The following is a 19,585-nucleotide window of genomic DNA, read 5'->3' as shown; positions in this document are numbered from 1 at the left end:
CCACTGCACCACTGGGGAGGCCCCCTCAAACCCCAATTCTTCCCCATACCCTTTGCTCTTGTCAGCTAGCTTCACCCAATTTAGAGAAGAATCATAATCTATCATGATTAGCAAATTAACATTAAATATTCAGATTAGGAAATTCATGCCTGACCTCCTTTAGTTTTAAAAAAGAAAATTTCACATTTCTAAAATAATTTATTTTTAAAAAGGCATCCCTCAGGAGTCATTAAAAGAAATGGATAATAAATTACTTTAAATTAGCTAAAGTAAAACTATAAATTAATAGAATATTTTGTTCTATGACATGGTCACTTGACATAGTTTCAAAATCAGGTCACATGAGAAAGAATTGAAGGGAAATTTGAGCCTAGAAAAAAGATGACTTAATGGGAAGGAAAGAAAACATATGAGTTTTCACATTTCCTAATGAAAAGCCCAAATGTAAAATATGGTTCAGGGATGGAAATGTTAAGCAAGATTTCCACCAAATATGTGGAATAATTGTCTACTTTCATAGTTGTTCAAAATTATGGTACAAACTGCCTCAAAAACTTACAAGGATTGCCAAGACCAACAATGGATTGAATTTACATTATATTAGTCTATCCCTGAAACCCACTAATTTAATTTTTAAATAAATATATAAAAATTGAAGAAACTAGTGCACTAGAAAGCTATCAAATCCTGTACTACAGACCTCATACTCTGATCACAATAAGATTAAACATAAAGAGAGATAATAATTAATTCAAATTTTTTGAAATTTAAATCTTTCTCTTAAAGAGCTCTAATATCAAGGAGAAAATCAAAATACACTGGACATATTTTAAAAACAATAATAACAAACAACACTGTTAAAGTTTCACAAAAATGAAAACTGGTGGCTTTAAAATACATTTAATTTTCAGCAAAAATAAAGTAAATTTGTAATTCAAATAATTTAGAAAACCTACCAAAATGGCCATAAGGAATAAAAGGGCATTTTATGAAGATAAAAGCAGAAGTTAATTTTTTAATTGTAAACAAACACTAAAGGTTAATGTAAGAATTAGCGATTCAAAAAGAGAAATAAATGCTTGCTAGCAAATAAAGAAAAGGGATATAGATATAGGTACATATATTCAAGAAAGAGAAAATAACCAGATACAAAAAAAAAATCAAAATTATCAGTACATAGGACTGTACTAATATTCTAATAAAACACCTAAATAATTTCTTAGGAGAATAAAAGTTACCAAAACTGACAAAATAAGACAGAAGATGTTAAAAAAAAAACCCAAATCTATCAAAAACAAAGTCAAAGATGAATAATAAACTAGAAAAATCCTGCAATAGATAAAATATTAACACCCTTATTATATAAAACACTATCTACAAATTCATATGAAAAAGACACAACCTAATTAAATCATGACCAAAGCACATTCACAACATGAAAAATGTTAACTCACTAGTAATTAAATAAAAACATTTAAAACAATAAAAATATTTTCACCATCAGAATATTCAATATACATCACCAGCTATCAAAGTATGAATTCTTACAACCCTTTAGAAGAATAATTAGGTAGTAGCTGTTAGTACCTTATAAATGCATATATTTTAGGCTAGCAGTTTGACTTCCATGGAATTTATCCTACAGGAAAACTTTGTATACATGTGCACAAAGATGTAGATGTATAATACACGCATGTTTATCAAAGTGTTTGTAATAGTGAAAGATTGGAAATAATCTAAATATTCATTAAAAGGGTGGTGGGTAAAATTATAATCCATCCCTATAATGGAATATTATGCAGTCTTTAAAAAAATGAGGTAGCTTATATGATATAATGGAATGGAAACAATAGCCAATTTTTTTTTAATAGAGGCATGTTTTATTTATTTATTTATTTGATTGTTTTTTGTTTATACATGCACTGGGTACAGTCAGAAGTGCGGGAGGGTGAAAGAATTCACCAGAGCCAGAGCAGGGAGCAGAGCAATTAGCCAAATTTTTTAAGGCAATTGTAGGATATTATGGACATAGCAGTCTTATTTTTAAAGAATTTCAGACTAAATATATATTCAGAGACATAATTGTTTAAAAGCTTAAAAGTATATTTATCAAACACTAAGGGGGTATATACAGAGAGAGAGAGATGTGCTTTGTATTTCTTATATTTCTGGGCAATAAATTTTTCACAAAAATTACTATTAGTAAATAATAAAGGCATTTTAATAATAGGAAAAGAGCTCAACCTTGTGATTTTTCCCAATCTTTTTAATCACAAACGCACAATGCTTAAAAGAAAAAAATAAACAATATAGTAAAGCTCACCATAACTGGGAGTATTGAAATACAGATGAAACAAACACTTGGGACAGATGGCAAAGAAGATTCAAACACCAAAGTTAGGGTTTGACTAGATAACATTTGAACAAATCCTGCATTGTGGACTTTCAACAGTTTTACCATAAACTCTTACCAATAAAATTGGAAAATGTCTGGGTGTCTGTCAAAGCCTTTACACAGTCTTTAACATTAATCATGCCATCTTCTGGAAGAAAAAGAGAAAGTTGACAGACAAGAATTCCTGGACAAGGTAATATTTAAAAGCTAGTATCAAAATCAAAATCAGCATACAACTTCTATTTTTTTTAAATAAATTTTATTTTTATATTCCCCATTCAATTGCAACCCCCTTATTTTGACCCCAATCCCTCCCCTCCCCGCCCCCCATCCCCCATTGAGTGTCTCTGGTTCATAGTTTTTTGTTGATTTTGATTTTCACTTTCTTATAGTTATTCATTTTCCTGGTCCTTATTTAAGTTTTCTAGATTCCTGGTATGAGTGAGACCATCTGGTATTTTTCTTTTTCTTTCTGGCTTATTTCGCTGAGCATGATCCCTTCCAGCGCCATCCATAGCATACAACTTTTAAATATTTCTTGAACACTTTATTTATAAGTCTCCTTGAGCTCATTTTTATCCATTATACAATAACCCTACAAGATTATATACTAGTTCTGATTCTATCTGTAAGGGAACCAATACACTAAGATATGTATAAAGACCAATAACTTCACTCTGCTAAAGCAGCAAAGTTAGAGTTTCTATTCACAGGACCTGAATTCCCAAATTATTCCTCAGTCCTTGAATCAAAATATATCTGAGGAAAGAGATTCCAACAACCCGACCCCCTCAAAATTTCAACCTGCTTGCTGAAGGTATCTTCATAACTGCCTAAGAAAAATTTAAAGACTTATATGGAAGATTATGTTTACAACAACATAAGCAAATACCTATAGATATTTGCTCCACAAAGGAATCCCATTTGCTTGAATAAAGACCTTGCACATTTACCTACTAAAAACAAAACAAAGCAAAAGCAAACAAATAACCCAGAGAGTAATATTTAAATGTTTACCAGAAACAAAATCTGATTGAAGAATTTTCTCTGCCTCTTCTGAAGGTGACTTAATCCCAATATTTCTTAGAAAATCTTCCAAGTTCCTCCCAGCTATCATGTCACCTTCAAGCAAATCAAGAGCTGAGACAACCTCCTTTAATTCTAGAAATAGAAAAAAAAATGTTATTTGGTAATTGAACTAACCTCTGATTTAAAAAACAACAGTAGCCATTACTAAAGACATCTGTCAGTGGCAGCTCATAGTTTATTATCATAACCTGCGTGGAGGAATAAGAAACCTCAGCAAAGAACCCAGCCCTCAGGAGATTCTATGCCCAGCAGCACAATATGCAAAGGGTTCTTAGTCTATCATGTTTCATGAATGCTAATGTGAAATTGGCACAACAACAAAAAAAAATTTATATAGCTGAAATTTTCACTGCAATTGTACCAAGTAGTTATTTTTCCGTTAAGCACTAATGGTAGAAAAAATTAACTCATCCTCATTGAGGTGAATTTTAGAATCAAGAGAAATATAAAATATAAAACAGAGGTATCACAAGGACTCATTCCCTGTCCTTCTCAATTCTACCGAAACTGAAATATAACCCAGTATCTGGAATATTGCTTTATTCCCAGTATGTTCAGAGGAGGCAGGATCAAGTCTGATAGACCTGTATTCAAATCTTGCCTCCAAGATCTGTGACCTGCAGCAAGCCATTACTACTTAATCCCTCTATAAAATCCAATAGTCTTACATCTAATATGAGATGATAATGAAATCTACCTCACAACATTGATGTGGAGATTAAATATAATATAGAAAAAAAAGAATAATATTACACATATACTATGGGTTTAACAAAAGTCATATAGAAGTAAAACAATTATTGTTGTTATTACCAACATGAACTAGCTGCAAACAGTAAGCATAGCTTCTTAGAGCCGTAGCTCTTTCCTCATTTCCCTTTCAGTCGTTGGGAGGCAACTGTAGATGGCACCTTGCGCTTTGCCAGCACCTAAAGACCTGTGTCAAGTTTTGCTTCTTTGTTTTAACTAAAATTTGGTTTCCTTTAAAATACTGTTTCCTTACAATCATCTCCTCCCAAGCTCCTCCCAAGCTCCCTACACCCTAGGACGAGGAAACAGAGTAACAGTCTCCTAGCTTTCTGCTGCTATAGTCGGGTGCTTTAGTGATGTCTTCAGTCAAAACCTAGTCCATCCTTTGAGGCTCAGTCCTAGGATTCAACGATGGCACCCTCCCAACACCATCATCTGTTACTTTCTGATCACTCTTTCACATTCTCTGAGGATCTGGGCACTTAGATCAGAATCCTCCCTAAACCCTATTTCATTACCATTCAGCAACAATAAAGATAAATCTAGCCTTAAAGCACCTTTGACCTCAAGGCCAAAAGCCTCCACTTCCTTTCTAAAGTCATTTATACCAGGGACAATTATCTTCATTTTCATCATTACCTAGAACTGCTTGTCCAATCTCTCAAATGTTAAATCACAAGATCAGACACTGACCATAATTCCTTAAAGCTATACGTGTATCTATTTAAGAAAAGCATATAACTCAATTCAAACTATGCCTATTTTCTAAATCCCTCCAAATTTTGCAACAAATAGTCTAGAACAGTGAACTAGTCTTATCAGTTAGTAATGGAGGGAACATTCTGAAAATCAAGTTCCCATATGATAGCCACCCTTACAGGCAGAATTTTCTAAAGACAGCAGGCTCAGGATTGCTATGTTAACTCTTTACATCGCAAGTGGTCCTTCTGAACTCTTCCCTGTGGTTATTAGCCTTACACTGCCCTAGTTGTTAAGATTTCAATGCCACCCCCCACCAATCACTGTGACCATCCTTCAAATTCCTATACCTAACTTAACATCTGTTCTCTTTTTGCAAAAGTTTAATTTTTTTCCTTCCTCCTCATGAAAACTTACCTGTCCAAAATACCGGTTTTTTTGAGCTCTGCTGTCTGATTTCTACATTAACTACATTTACTTAGCACATAATATGTGCCTGATAACAAGGTTACAAACTTTACATGTGTTTTTGCAGTTGATCCCGAGAACTCTGTGAGAAACATGATGTTCTTAGCTTTCTTATTTTTAAAGATGAGGAGACCAGAATGGCCAAGAGAGATTACCCCGCTTGCAAGTCAAAAACCACATGCTACATCTATCATCCTTGAAGGCCCATGCTTTTTTCTAACTCTATGTATTGAGTCTTATAACATTACTAATCTAACTATGGTGCTGTGTTGATGATAATTATGTTATGTGACCCAGGTAACATATTTATATATTAACAGGGAATTCTTAAACACTTTGCTTAACCAAGAGAAAACTCTAATGGTAGGAATATCATATTCCAGGACAGGCTGAAAAGTATTTGTCTACTTCTTTGCACATAGGAATGACTCTACATTTGTGTTTCCTAAACATTTATATGTGTTGTTAATCTTCTCCTGAGAGTGCTCACTGAACAAATGGCCATTTTTTTTATTTTTATTTTTTAAAGATTTATTTATTTATGCATACAAAACTGGGGTACAGGCCAGAGGTGGGGGGTGAGAAAATTCACCAGAGACAGAGTGGGGAGCAGAACAGGCAGACTGACTGAAATACACTGCTGAGGGGAGCAGCGGGCGAGTCGGGAGAGGTCTGCTGCACCATGTGTGTCACCTCCCTGGCAGGGGATTGAATTCATGCTGCAGTGACTGTGGCTAGCTTCATAGGCTGCGTCTTAACCCCTTGCGCCACCAGGGAGGCCCCACAAATGGCCATTTTATTTATTTATTGATTTTTAAAAATATTTATTTATTTATTGATTGATTGATTGAAGCACTGGGTACAGTCAGAAGCGCAGGAGGGTGAGAGAATTCACCAGAGCCAGAGCGGGGAGCAGAGCAGGCAGAAGGACCAAAGTACACTGCTGAGGGGAGCAGCGGGCAGCAGGAGAGGTCTGAGCGCCATGCGGGACCCTCCTCTGGTGGCCGGGGAGCAGCCGGGGATCGAACCGGCGCTGCAGAGGTTGCGGGCAGCTTCACAACCCAGCGCTCAACCGCTGCGCCATCGGGGAGGCCACAAATGGCCATTTTATTTACTTATTTTTTTTTTTAGGGTTTTAAAATTATGCTTTTATTTTGTTTGTTTCGACTCAGCTTCCTACATGTCAGTATAAAATTATAAAGACAGACATGCCTCCTTTTTCTTTATTTTTTTTTTTTTGGACTTTTATGTGGTATTTTATTTATTTTTTATTTTTTTTAATAATAAATTTTATTTTTATATTCCCATACAATTGCAGCCCCCCATTCTGACCCCAATCCCTCCCCTCCCACCCCCGCCCCCTAAAAGTGTCTCTGGTTCATAGTTTTTTGTTGATTTTGATTTTCACTTTCTTATAGTTATTCGTTTTCCTGGTCTCTTATTTAAGTTTTCTAGATTCCTGCTATGAGTGAGACCATCCGGTATTTTTCTTTTTCTTTTTGGCTTATTTCGCTGAGCATGATCCCTTCCAGTGCCATTCATGTTGCTGCAAATTGCATGTGTTTATCTTTTTTGAATGCTGAGTAATATTCCATGGTATATATGTACCACATCTTCTTGATACAGTCATCTATTTTTGGGCATTTGGGTTGTTTCCAAAGCTTAGCTATTGTAAACAGTGCTGCTATAAACATAGGGGTGCAGGTGTTCTTTGGAATTGATGTTTCTGTGTCCTTTGGGTAAATACCTAGGAGTGGAATTGCTGGATCATATGGAAGCTCTATGTTTAGTAGGTCCAGAAATCTCCACACAGCTCTCCACAGTGGTTGGACCAGTTTGCACTCCCACCAACAGTGCAGAAGAGTTCCTTTTTCTCCACAACCTCGCCAACATTTGTTGTTGCTAGTTTTTTTAATATGTGCCATTCTCACTGGTGTAAGATGGTATCTCATGGTAGTTTTGATTTGCATTTCCCTGATGACAAGTGATGTTGAACATTTTTTCATATGCCTGTTGGCCATTTTCATTTCCTCTTCAGAGCAGTTTCTTTTTCGCTCTTCTGCCCATTTTTTGACTGGATTATTTTCTTTGTTGTTGTTGAGTCTCATCAGCTCTTTGCAGATTTTTGTGATCAGTCCTTTATCATTAGTGTTGGGTGCAAAAATGTTCTCCCAGTTGGTGGGGTTTCTCTTTGTTTTTGTTATTGTCTCTTTTGCTGTGCAGAAGCTCTTTAATTTGATGTAGTCCCAGCTGTTTATCTTTGTCTTCACTATCACTGCTTTGGGTGATGTGTCTGTAAAGATGTCTTTGATGTGCAAATCCCGTAGTGTTTCGCCTATATTTCCTTCTATGTATTTTATGGTTTCAGGTCTTATGTCTAGTTCTTTAATCCATTTTGAGTTGATTTTTGTGTATGGTGTGAGGTAGTGGTCAAGCTTCATTCTTTTGCATGTAGCGACCCAGTTTTCCCAGCACCATTTATTGAACAAACTTTCTTTGCTCCAATGCATAGTCTTTGCTCCTTTGTCAAAGATTAGTTGACCATAAATCTGTGGGTTTATTTCTGGATTTTCTATTCGATTCCATTGGTCTGTATGTCTGTTCTTGTTCCAATACCATGCAGTTTTGATGATTATGGCTTTGTAGTAGAGTTTGAAGTCTGGGAGTGTGATGCCTCCATTCCCTTCTTTTTTTTTCAGGAGAGCTTTGGCTATTCGGGGTTTTTTGTGATTCCATATGAATTTCATCAATAATTGTTCTATTTCTTTGAAGAATGACATTGAAATTTTGATTGGAATAGCATTGAATCTGTATATTGCTTTTGGAAGGATGGCCCACAAATGGCCATTTTAAATGACTATTCAAATAAACTATCTTCATTGGTTTTAGTTTTATGTTTTTAACTTTTAAACAAAAATTATAATAAGAAACCTGTGCTGCCAAAATGCCCAGAGTCACTGTATTTAACAAAAACTTTAGGAGAAATTCCAGAAGGAGAGGAGAGAGATGTAGGAACAGAGAAAATATTCCAGGAGATAATTGAAGAGAACTTCCCAAATGCGAAGAAGGAGCTGAAAATTGATATACAAGAAGCAAGAAGAACACCAAACTTCCACGACGAAAGGAAAAACACAGCAAGACACATAATAGTAAAGCTCCCAAGAATCCAGGACAAGGAAAAAATAATGAAGCTGACAAGAGGAAAGAAACAGATAACATTCAAAGGAAAACCAATCAGGCTGACATCAGACTTCTCTGAAGAAACACTACGGGCAAGGAGAGAGTGGAGGGACATAGTCAACAGACTCCAAGAAAACAGATGCCAACCAAGAATACTCTATCCCGCAAAGCTCTCTTTCCTCCATGAAGAAAGAATATGGACCTTCCCAGACAAAGAGAAACTCCGGAATTTCATTACGAATAAACCCCCACTCCAAAAAATACTACAAGGAATCCTAAAGCCAGAACCTCAGAGGGACGAATAACAACGAAAGAAGACCAAAAAAAAAAAAAAGTTATTAAAAGAATAAATAAAATCAAAGGAAAGACAAACATAATGGCAAATACAGATGCTAACATATCAATATTAACTCTAAATGTAAATGGACTAAACTCTTCAATAAAAAGACACAGAGTTGCAGGCTGAATTAAGAAACAAAACCCAACCTTTTGCTGTCTCCAGGAAACACATTTAGCTACAAAAGATAAAAATAGGCTCAAAGTCAAAGGATGGAAAACAATCCTACAAGCAAATGGGCCAAAAAAGAAAGCAGGAACAGCTATACTTATATCAGATAAAACAGACTTCAAACTCAAAAAAATAAAAAGAGACCCCAATGGTCACTACATTATGATTAAGGGGACAATACTTCAAGAAGAAATAACACTCATTAACATATACTCACCAAACGAAAGAGCACCAAAATATATCAGACAACTGTTGTCCTCTCTGAAAACAGACATCAGAGAAAACACATACGTAGTGGGAGATTTCAACACACCACTATCAACAATGGATAGATCAACAAGACAAAAAATAAGTAAAGAAACTAAAGCTCTAAATAAGGACCTAGAGCATTTGGGCTTAACAGACATCTATAGAACACTAAACCCAAAAAAAACGGAGTACACATTTTTCTCAAGCGCACACGGATCATTCTCCAGGATCGATCACATACTGGGGCACAAGACAAACATCAACAGATACACCAAGATTGAAATCATACCAACCATCTTTTCTGACCACGAAGGCATCAAACTAGAAATAAATCATAAAAAGAAGGCAAGGAACTATCCTACCTCATGGAGATTAAAAGCCACACTACTGGAAGACCACTGGACTAACGAGGAGATCAAAGAAGAAATTAAAAAATTCTTTGAATTGAATGACAAGGAGGACACCAATATCCTAAATGTATGGGATGCAGCAAAAGCAGTAATAAGAGGAAAATATATAGCAATAGAAGCTCACATCAAAAAACAAGAAAGAACTCAAAGAAACAACCTAATCTCGAAGCTCAAAGATCTAGAAAAAGAACAACAAAAAAACCCCAAATCCAGTAGAAGAAAAGAAATAATAAAAACCAAAGCAGAAATAAATGAAATTGAAACTAAAAAAACAATCCAAAAGATCAATGAAACCAAGAGCGGGTTCTTTGAAAAAATAAATAAAATAGACAAACCCCTAGCCAGGCTCACAAAGGAAAAAAGGGAGAAAGCACAAATACACAGGATCATAAATGAAAGAGGAGAAATCACAACGGACACAGCAGAAATCAAAAGAATAATCAGTAACTACTATGAACAGTTATATGGAAACAAGTTCAACAATCTAGAGGAGATGGACAAATTCCTACAACTCTACAATCACCCAAAGCTAGATAAAGAAGAAATAGAACACCTAAACAGACCAATTACAAGCAGCGAAATTGAAATGGTAATCAAAAACCTCCCCAAAAACAAAAGCCCAGGACCTGATGGATTTACAAATGAATTCTACCAAACATTCAGAGACGAATTAGTGCCTATCCTTCACAAACTCTTCCAAAAAATTGAGAAGGAAGGGACAATACCAAACACGTTCTATGAAGCCAATATTACACTAATACCAAAACCGAACAAGGACAACACAAAAAAGGAAAACTACAGGCCAATCTCCCTAATGAACACTGATGCAAAAATCCTCAATAAAATTTTAGCTATCAGAAGCCAACAATGTATCCATAAGATAATTCACCACAACCAAGTTGGATTCATTCCAGGGGCACAAGGATGGTTTAACATCCGAAAATCAATCAACGTTATCCAACACATCAACAAAAAGAAATATAAAAACCATATGATAATATCAATAGATGCTGAGAAAGCTTTCGACAAAGTGCAACACCCATTCATGATAAAAGCCCTTGAAATTCTTGGGATACAAGGAACATACCTCAACATCATAAAGGCCATCTATGACAAGCCAACAGCCAGTATCATTCTCAATGGTGAAAAGCTGAAAGCAATTCCATTAAGATCTGGAACAAGACAAGGATGTCCACTCTCACCACTGCTTTTCAATATAATACTGGAAGTCCTAGCCAGAGCAATAAGACAAGAGAAAGACATCCAAGGAATCCAAATAGGAAAAGAAGAAGTCAAACTATCACTATTTGCAGATGATATGATAATATCCATAGAGAACCCCAAAATCTCCACAGAAAAACTAATTCAACTCATCAGTCAGTTCAGTAAAGTGGCAGGATACAAAATCAACACGCAAAAGTCAGTAGCCTTCCTATACACAAACAATAAATCTGAAGAAGAAGAAATCAAAAAAACCACCCCTTTTATTATTGAAACAAAAAAAAAAAATCAAATATTTGGGAATAAATCTAACAAAAGAGGTAAAGGACCTATACAAAGAAAACTATAAAACACTGTTAAAAGAAATAGAAGAATACACAAAGAAATGGAAAGACATCCCCTGCTCATGGATTGGAAGAATAAACATTATTAAAATGGCCATCCTACCAAAAGCAATATACAGATTCAATGCTATTCCAATCAAAATCTCAATGGCATTCTTCAAAGAAATAGAACAATTATTGATGAAATTCATATGGAATCACCAAAAACCCGAATAGCCAAAGCTCTACTGAAAAAAAAAGAAGGAAATGGAGGCATCAAACTCCCAGACTTCAAACTATACTACAAAGCCATAATCATCAAAACTGCATGGTATTGGAACAAGAACAGACATACGGACCAATGGAATCGAATAGAAAATCCAGAAATAAACCCACAGATTTATGGTCAACTAATCTTTGACAAAGGAGCAAAGACTATGCATTGGAGCAAAGAAAGTTTGTTCAATAAATGGTGCTGGGAAAACTGGGTCGCTACATGCAAAAGAATGAAGCTTGACCACTACCTCACACCATACACAAAAATCAACTCAAAATGGATTAAAGAACTAGACATAAGACCTGAAACCATAAAATACATAGAAGGAAATATAGGCGAAACACTACGGGATTTGCACATCAAAGACATCTTTACAGACACATCACCCAAAGCAGTGATAGTGAAGACAAAGATAAACAGCTGGGACTACATCAAATTAAAGAGCTTCTGCACAGCAAAAGAGACAATAACAAAAACAAAGAGAAACCCCACCAACTGGGAGAACATTTTTGCACCCAACACTAATGATAAAGGACTGATCACAAAAATCTGCAAAGAGCTGATGAGACTCAGCAACAACAAAGAAAATAATCCAGTCAAAAAATGGGCAGAAGAGCTAAAAAGAAACTTCTCTGAAGAGGAAATGCAAATGGCCAACAGACATATAAAAAAATGTTCAACATCACTTGCAATCAGGGAAATGCAAATCAAAACTACCATGAGATACCATCTCACACCAGTGAGAATGGCACATATTAAAAAAACTAGCAACAACAAATGTTGGCGAGGATGTGGAGAAAAAGGAACTCTTCTGCACTGTTGGTGGGAGTGCAAACTGGTCCAACCACTATGGAGAGCTGTGTGGAGATTTCTGGACCTACTAAACATAGAGCTTCCATATGATCCAGCAATTCCACTCCTAGGTATTTACCCAAAGGACACAGAAACATCAATTCCAAAGAGCACCTGCACCCCTATGTTTATAGCAGCACTGTTTACAATAGCTAAGCTTTGGAAACAACCCAAATGCCCAAAAGTAGATGACTGGATCAAGAAGATGTGGTACATATATACCATGGAATATTACTCAGCATTCAAAAAAGATAAACACATGCAATTTGCAGCAACATGGATGGCGCTGGAAGGGATCATGCTCAGCGAAATAAGCCAAAAAGAAAAAGATAAATACCGGATGGTCTCACTCATAGCAGGAATCTAGAAAACTTAAATAAGGGACCAGGAAAATGAATATAAGAAAGTGAAAATCAAAATCAACAAAAAACTATGAACCAGAGACACTTTTTGGGGGTGGGGGGCGGGAGGGGAAGGATTGGGGTCAGAATGGGGCGTTTGCAATTGTATGGGGGAATATAAAAATAAAATTTAATATTAAAAAAAAAAAATAGAACAGAAAAATAAATAAATAAATAAATAAATAAATAAATAAATAAATAAATAAAAAAAAACACATAAAACACCCTGGTTGCTGCTCTGTATGTAACAGCTCAAAAAAAAAAAAAATAAAAATAAAAAAATAAAAAAATTGAAAGCATCCATTCAAAAAGATGTACACTTAATAGTCACAAATAATCCACTACTTACCTTCTAACCTGGAGGCATCACACATGTTTTTTACCACTTTTGCAAATTCATCAGTTTGTACTTTGTCACCTTTGGCAAGAAAAATATTTTTGATAGATCAGCTTCACTAAGCAAGTCAAGATCCACAGAGGCAATCTATTAAAATGTAAATCATTAGATGTACTCATAATAATTATATTTCCTTTTCATATTGTTGAGTAACCAGAGATTAATTTAATGCAATGAATAAATCTTAAGATTATTTTAAAATCTAATAAAAATAATAAAAAACAAAAACATGTGTATATATAAAATCTTCACATCATACACTTCAAAAATATATAATCACATTTGCCAATTATTCCCTCATAAATTTGAGGAAAACAAAAACAAACATAAACAAGATTATTTAAAAATCTTAAATCAGGTTAAATTTTCAATTTCCATCAATCAAGAGAAACTGCATACTCACCATATTCTTACAGATGAAATTAAGTTACAAACCTCAGTCAGTTAACCTTTCAAATGTTAGCAAATAAAAATTCTCTACCAGATAACCTAAAAGACCTTCCAACACCAAGTGATTCTCCAACTATTACCATCCACAGAGGAAAAGAGAAGGGAAAAGTACTTGTCAAGTACTCATCAACCTCTCACCTCAAATATCCCAACAAACAAAACTATCAAACACTTGAAGTCCAAAATTACCAGTCTCAATTACATAGGAGATTAAAAAGAGATAAGTAATGTTCATAGAGAAAGACAGTTTTTGAACAAAGGCCCCAGACAGCATGCTTGCGTGCTAGAATACTTGTGCATACACATTCCTCACGAAAAAGTACAAAAGTACATTTGTAATGTCAAGGTATTAATAATAACAGGGAGTGGCAAAGCCCTGTACTCTCCCCTGCATGAAGAATATTGTCAGTATATGATGGAGTCTTATTTTAAACTTTGTAGTCTACATTATCGGTTTTATAGAATTATTGTGAACTTTCATTTTGCTTGGATCTTTCTTTACTTGCTAAGTAGAGGTAGCAGCCCACAGGAAATGTGTTTTTCTAGCAAATTAAATAAAAGCCTTTTTCAACAAAACAGTATGGATATCCCAAGTAGTATTACCATAAAACTGGAATAGAGCTCAGCATTTCCTAATAATGCTGTGTTCACTAGGCTATGCCATTTTCCAGTAACATGTTACCCACTTCAAGGTAGTCAATGCATAACTGATCAATTTAGAATAATAATGAGTTAGATACTAATATGTTTCTATAGGACAGCCAAATAATTTGAGCTTTATTTATAGTTCCTAAGTGTATATATCAGTGTGTATATATCAAATGCAAGATACAAGGACAAATACAGGCTAATAAAAAATAAAACCGCATTCTTGTGTATCTTTCAGTTTTAGGATTTGGAATACATACCATCAATTGTTGATAATTTCAGTGCAGCTAGGAACTCATCTTTTTTTAAATTTCTATTCAAACTAGACAGACTGTTCCATAGATCAGGAGCACTGATAGTCTCTTGGCTGAGATTGCGGAGGTTTTCAACAGTATCAGACAATACTAAAAGATAGATAAAATACAAGTTTTCAATATGTTTGTCCAAGAAATTAATACAGTGGAATAGTCAGGAATTAAAGTTTTATGGTTAAGAAAAAACAAATACAACATAAATTAACTGCCAATTTTCAAATATTAAAATACAACAGAATATTTAACACACAATTAGTGTGTCTTTGAGGATTCTGAAATATCTCAAGAACTTATTGAGTCCTCAGCTCTGAATAATCATCATAAAGAATAATTTTCATTGAAATATAAATTTACAAAAGTCTGAATTCACAAAGCTTTATCCAATTGATAAAACCAAGAATTAAATAGATTTGCTCTATATCTCTTCCCCTCCCCAAATTTTCCCTGGATCCTACCTCCTCTTCAATCTACCACACTGCAGCCCATGGGAAAAAATTTTTGTTTTTATTAAAATTCCAATAGAAAACCTTTTGCAGGTGTTTAAGAGGGGAGTGAAAATCTCTTATTATAAATGAGTAAAAGATCACTCTGTTGTTATATAGAAAATCGACTGACTGGAAGATTGGGCAGCTAGAAACTAAATAATTCTGAGAATAATATGACAGTGGCTTTAACAAGTGATGGTGAGAAAGATAATGAGAAGTGGACAAATACTGGATGTATTTTGAGAATGTAGCTCAAAATTTTATTTGTCTTCTATACAAGGGAACATAATAGATTAAAAGATTATTTGTGCTGTCAGTCACTTCATTTTTCTGAGGAATTTCAATTTCTCGGAGATCAAGCTTACCAGCACAGAGTTGTAGCATGCATGGTATCTAATTCATATCTGTAACTACAGAGGAACTGAATGAAAGGCTAAGGAGGTTAGAGCTGTGAAGAACTCCCAGGATTGAGACCTGAGCAGCTGGGTGGATAGTGGTGTCACTAACAGAGAAGAAAGATTAGGGAGAGAGAAGTTTATTGAAGAACAAGAATCATGTTTATGGACATTGTTTGCTATAAATAGGGAACTGAAAGGCTCTAGATATTAAAGCAGGATGATCACTCAGGAAGAGCCTGAACAGAGTCTGGAATCATGCTAATACTTAAGAGGCAGCAGAAAAGAAGCAGATAGCAAACGAGACCCAAAAGTCATAAATATACAATGAAATATTACTCAGTTATGAGAAACAAGGAAATCCTATCATTTGGGACACATGAATGGACCTTCAGGGCATTATGCTAAGTGAGATAAATCAGACAGAGAAAAACAGATGTTACATAAGCTCACTTAATTGCAGAATCTTAAGAAGTCAAATTCACAGATACAGTAAAATAGTGGTTATTGGGTCTGAGTAGGTGGGGAAATTAGGAAGATACTGGTCAAAGGGCACCAATTTGCAATTAGAAGACAAATAAATTCTGGGGATATAATGCACAGCAATGTGATTATAGTTAACTGTACTGGACTATATGCCTGAAAGTTGCCTAAAGACTAATCTTAAATATTCTTACCACAAAAAAAAAAAAAGGTATAATAAGTGTGTGATGGGGTGGAGATGTTAGTTAACATTATGGTGATAATCATGTTGCAACATATAGGTGCATCAAATCAACACTAACATGATGTCATATGTCAATTATATCTCAATTTTTGTTAAGGAAGAGCTAGGCAGGTGTGAGGGAAATTAGGAGACTATAACTTCAGATATGAATAAGATAATACAACTCTGTGCTGATAAAACTTATTTCCATGACAAAGTAAATAATCTTTTAATCTATTATGTTCCCTTGTATAGAAGACAAATAAAATCTATTTACAAGGTAAAAAAAAAAGCTGTTATTTAAAATGTGCTATTCTGTAATATGTAAGCACAATATAATACAGTGCCATTTTTAGCACTTTTATTTTTATTGAGGTAATGATAGTTTACAACACTATATATTGTTTAGAGGTAGCCCTGACTTTTAAACTATCTTCATTTAAAATATACATATATAATCTTACATTTCTTAAGAATGAGATTCTTAGTGGCAACAGCTATCTTTTTCATCCTAGCATACTCACAGTTTAACAAAAAGCCGGGTACATAATACTGGCTCAGTAAATGTTACTGAATAGAACGGCTGCAGCCAGAAATTCTACATATTGGTACTTAGCTGTAGTCACTAAATGGCATCACTTTCCCAAAGTGAGAAGACGTTTTAAATCTTCCCTCCAAGGAATTTCATATACATGGCTCTATTTCTCTATAATATCCTCACTACAGTAAGTGAAGATAACAAGGTCAAGAGTATGGTAACTTTCAATTCACTTGCACAAGAATGTTGTTCTAGATTTAGGGATCAGCAACAGAGAAGATTAAGGTCAAACTTAATAGCAGTAAGTCAGGCATTTTACTTTTCTGATGACTAGCTCTTTCAGTATATTATACTCTTCTAAAACTTTTCAAACCGTTTGGTCCACAAAAGTGCTACATATGATGCTTTTGCATGCATACATAATTTTTCAGGGACGTGCTCTATGTTGTTCATCACAGTATCAACAAATTCTTTAAAATTCACTTTGTTCATTTCTAAAGGGAAAAGAACATATTTTCTTCAGGACCTTCAAATATTAAATCATGACAAATACTGAATCATGCAAATCAAATTATATATCATCTAATACTAACCACTAAAAACATGAGCATAAGAAGAAAAAAGCAATTCAACTTACAGGCAAAAAGTGAAAACTGAAAACCACAAAGAAAATCAATTAAAATTCTTCTTTTCAGAAGCATCCAACATTTTAAACTTTTAACTTACATTATCTTGCCTTGACCTTGCAACAGCTAAGATATGAGAATGAAGAATTAGAATTATTTTACATGTTTTTTTTTTTAAATCTACTTAAACATGCTATCATAATTGTTTTTCCAAGGTCCCAAAAGGAAAGACAAGATCAAAAATTAGGAGCAAGTTCTTTTGACTCCTGGTTTCTCCTACATCAGGTGGTAGCATCACACCAATATGCTCCTGTTATTTATGTGTATTTTTTTTTTTAAAGATTTATGTATTTATTTATACAAGCACTGGGTACAGTCAGAAGCACGGGAGGGTGAGAGAATTCACCAGAGCCAGTGTGGGGAGCAGAGCAGGCAGAAGGACCAAAGTACACTGCTGAGGGGAGCAGCGGGAGGCAGGAGAGCTCTGCGCACCATGTGGGACCCTCCTTGGGTGGCCGGGGAGCAGCCGGGGATCAAACCGGCGCTGCCTAGGCTGCCGGCTGCTTCGCAACCCAGCGCTCAACCACTGCGCCACCGGGGAGGCCCTATTTATGTGTATTTTAACAAAAGTCTTATATTCGCCACACAGGTCTTAACACAACTCTGATTTGTGCTTATTTCTTTTTTATATTTTATTATGAAAAAATTAAAAAGCACCTTATAATGAGCTTTTTATTATGAAAAATTAAAAAGTAACATGTGTACCCTCCATAACTGGAAATATTATCAACTTACAATCATTTTTTAAAATTACTGCAGTAACATTGTTTTATATCATCAGTTTCAGGTGTATAGCATTATAAACCACTATCTGTATATACTACATTATGTTTGTCACCAAAAGTCTAGCTTCCATCCTTCACCATATAACTTACTCTTTTTGCCTGATTTACCTACTCTTCTACCCGGTTCTCTTCCAGTAACCAGTATGTTGTTCTCATAGTTTGTGTTTTGTCTTGTTTATTCATGTATCTTCCATGCAGTGTTTATATTCAAGTGGTGCTCGTCTTTCTCTATCTTATGCTTAGCATAGTATACTCTAGGTTCATCCATATTGTTGCAAATGGCAGAATTTCATTTTTTATAATAGCTAAATAATATTCCATTGTGTATATATACCACATCTTTATCTAATCATCTGTTGATGGATACTTAGGTTGTTTCGAACTCTTGGCTATTGTGAATAAATGCTGTGATGAACAGGGGGTGCATATATTTCTTCAAATTAGTGTTCTCATATTCTTCAGGTAAATACCCAGCTGTTAATTTTTAGAGGAATCCCCACACTGTTTTCCATAAGGGCTGCATCAATTTTACATCCCAGCAACAAAGAGGGTTTGCTTTTTCCACATCTTCACCAAAAGCTGTTTCTTCTCTTTTTGATAATAATAGCCATTCTTATTTCATCTACAACCCCGCTATTTGTCTAATTCACTCCTACACTTTCCCTTTACAAAGGTTGCTGCTTTGTTACAGGGGCACAGGCACTTAAAACTGGTACCTTTATTATGAATTGTGAGCTTTGACAAAATAAAGAGTTCTTTTTTGCCTTATTTAATGCCTTTTGTCCTGACTTCTACCTTTTCAGAAAAAAAAAAATCACAAATCTTACTTTATTTTTCTTTGTACTTTTCCCTAGGGAAAAAATATCTGAAAAGACTATTAATATTGATAATTTCTGGAAAATGGGCTTTGATTTTTTTTGTACTTTTAAGTATATTTGTACTTTTCTGTATTAGCTTATTTTTAATACTTTTTTCTAATAAAAATAATAAAGTCATCATTCAGAAGAAAAACAGTAAACCGACCCTCTTCTCAGATGTGTATCCAGTTTTTCTGAAAACATATCTCTTACCATCAACTTTAATCAACTCCATGGTTTTCTCAAATTCTGGCTTAGAAAGATAAATGCCAAGGTTTTGAAGAGATGTATTCAAATCCTCAAAATCAACATTTTCATTTTTAATTTTATCGATGGCTTTAATGACATTCTTCACCACTGAAAATAAAGCAGTATGCTGATAAGCATTAAATATAAGTCAAAAGGAAAATGTCAATGGTCGTAAATTTTAGTTCTAACACTAAAAATTGGCAAAAATCTTCAGAAACGTTGAAATTAAAGGCATTACCAGAATCTTTGATAA

The 19,585-nt window shown here is 34.6% G+C and overlaps 1 protein-coding gene across 3 annotated transcripts in view; it reads right to left on the bottom strand.

Annotated features, from left to right (window-relative positions):
* The window catches only part of EFCAB13 (EF-hand calcium binding domain 13), a 55,008-nt gene that overhangs the window by 8,317 nt on the left and 27,106 nt on the right, over nucleotides 1–19,585 (bottom strand). For all 3 annotated transcript variants that reach the window (XR_008549424.1, XM_054688649.1, XM_037493949.2), the window contains exons 13-18: nucleotides 19,297–19,440; nucleotides 17,175–17,249; nucleotides 14,578–14,721; nucleotides 13,172–13,240; nucleotides 3,413–3,556; nucleotides 2,472–2,543 (exon numbers count right to left, since the gene is read on the bottom strand). Coding sequence is in view for 2 of the 3 variants with exons in the window: in XM_054688649.1 (XP_054544624.1) it covers nucleotides 2,472–2,543; nucleotides 3,413–3,556; nucleotides 13,172–13,240; nucleotides 14,578–14,721; nucleotides 17,175–17,249; nucleotides 19,297–19,440 (648 nt within the window). In the remaining variant the exon portion in view is untranslated. The remainder of the gene's footprint in view (nucleotides 1–2,471; nucleotides 2,544–3,412; nucleotides 3,557–13,171; nucleotides 13,241–14,577; nucleotides 14,722–17,174; nucleotides 17,250–19,296; nucleotides 19,441–19,585) is intronic.

Source organism: Talpa occidentalis, unplaced genomic scaffold, assembly GCF_014898055.3.
Source record: "Talpa occidentalis isolate TD23 unplaced genomic scaffold, MPIMG_talOcc4v2.1 talOcc4.7, whole genome shotgun sequence".
NCBI classification, from domain to species: domain Eukaryota; kingdom Metazoa; phylum Chordata; class Mammalia; order Eulipotyphla; family Talpidae; genus Talpa; species Talpa occidentalis.
This window is presented reverse-complemented; position numbering and strand designations above follow the sequence as displayed.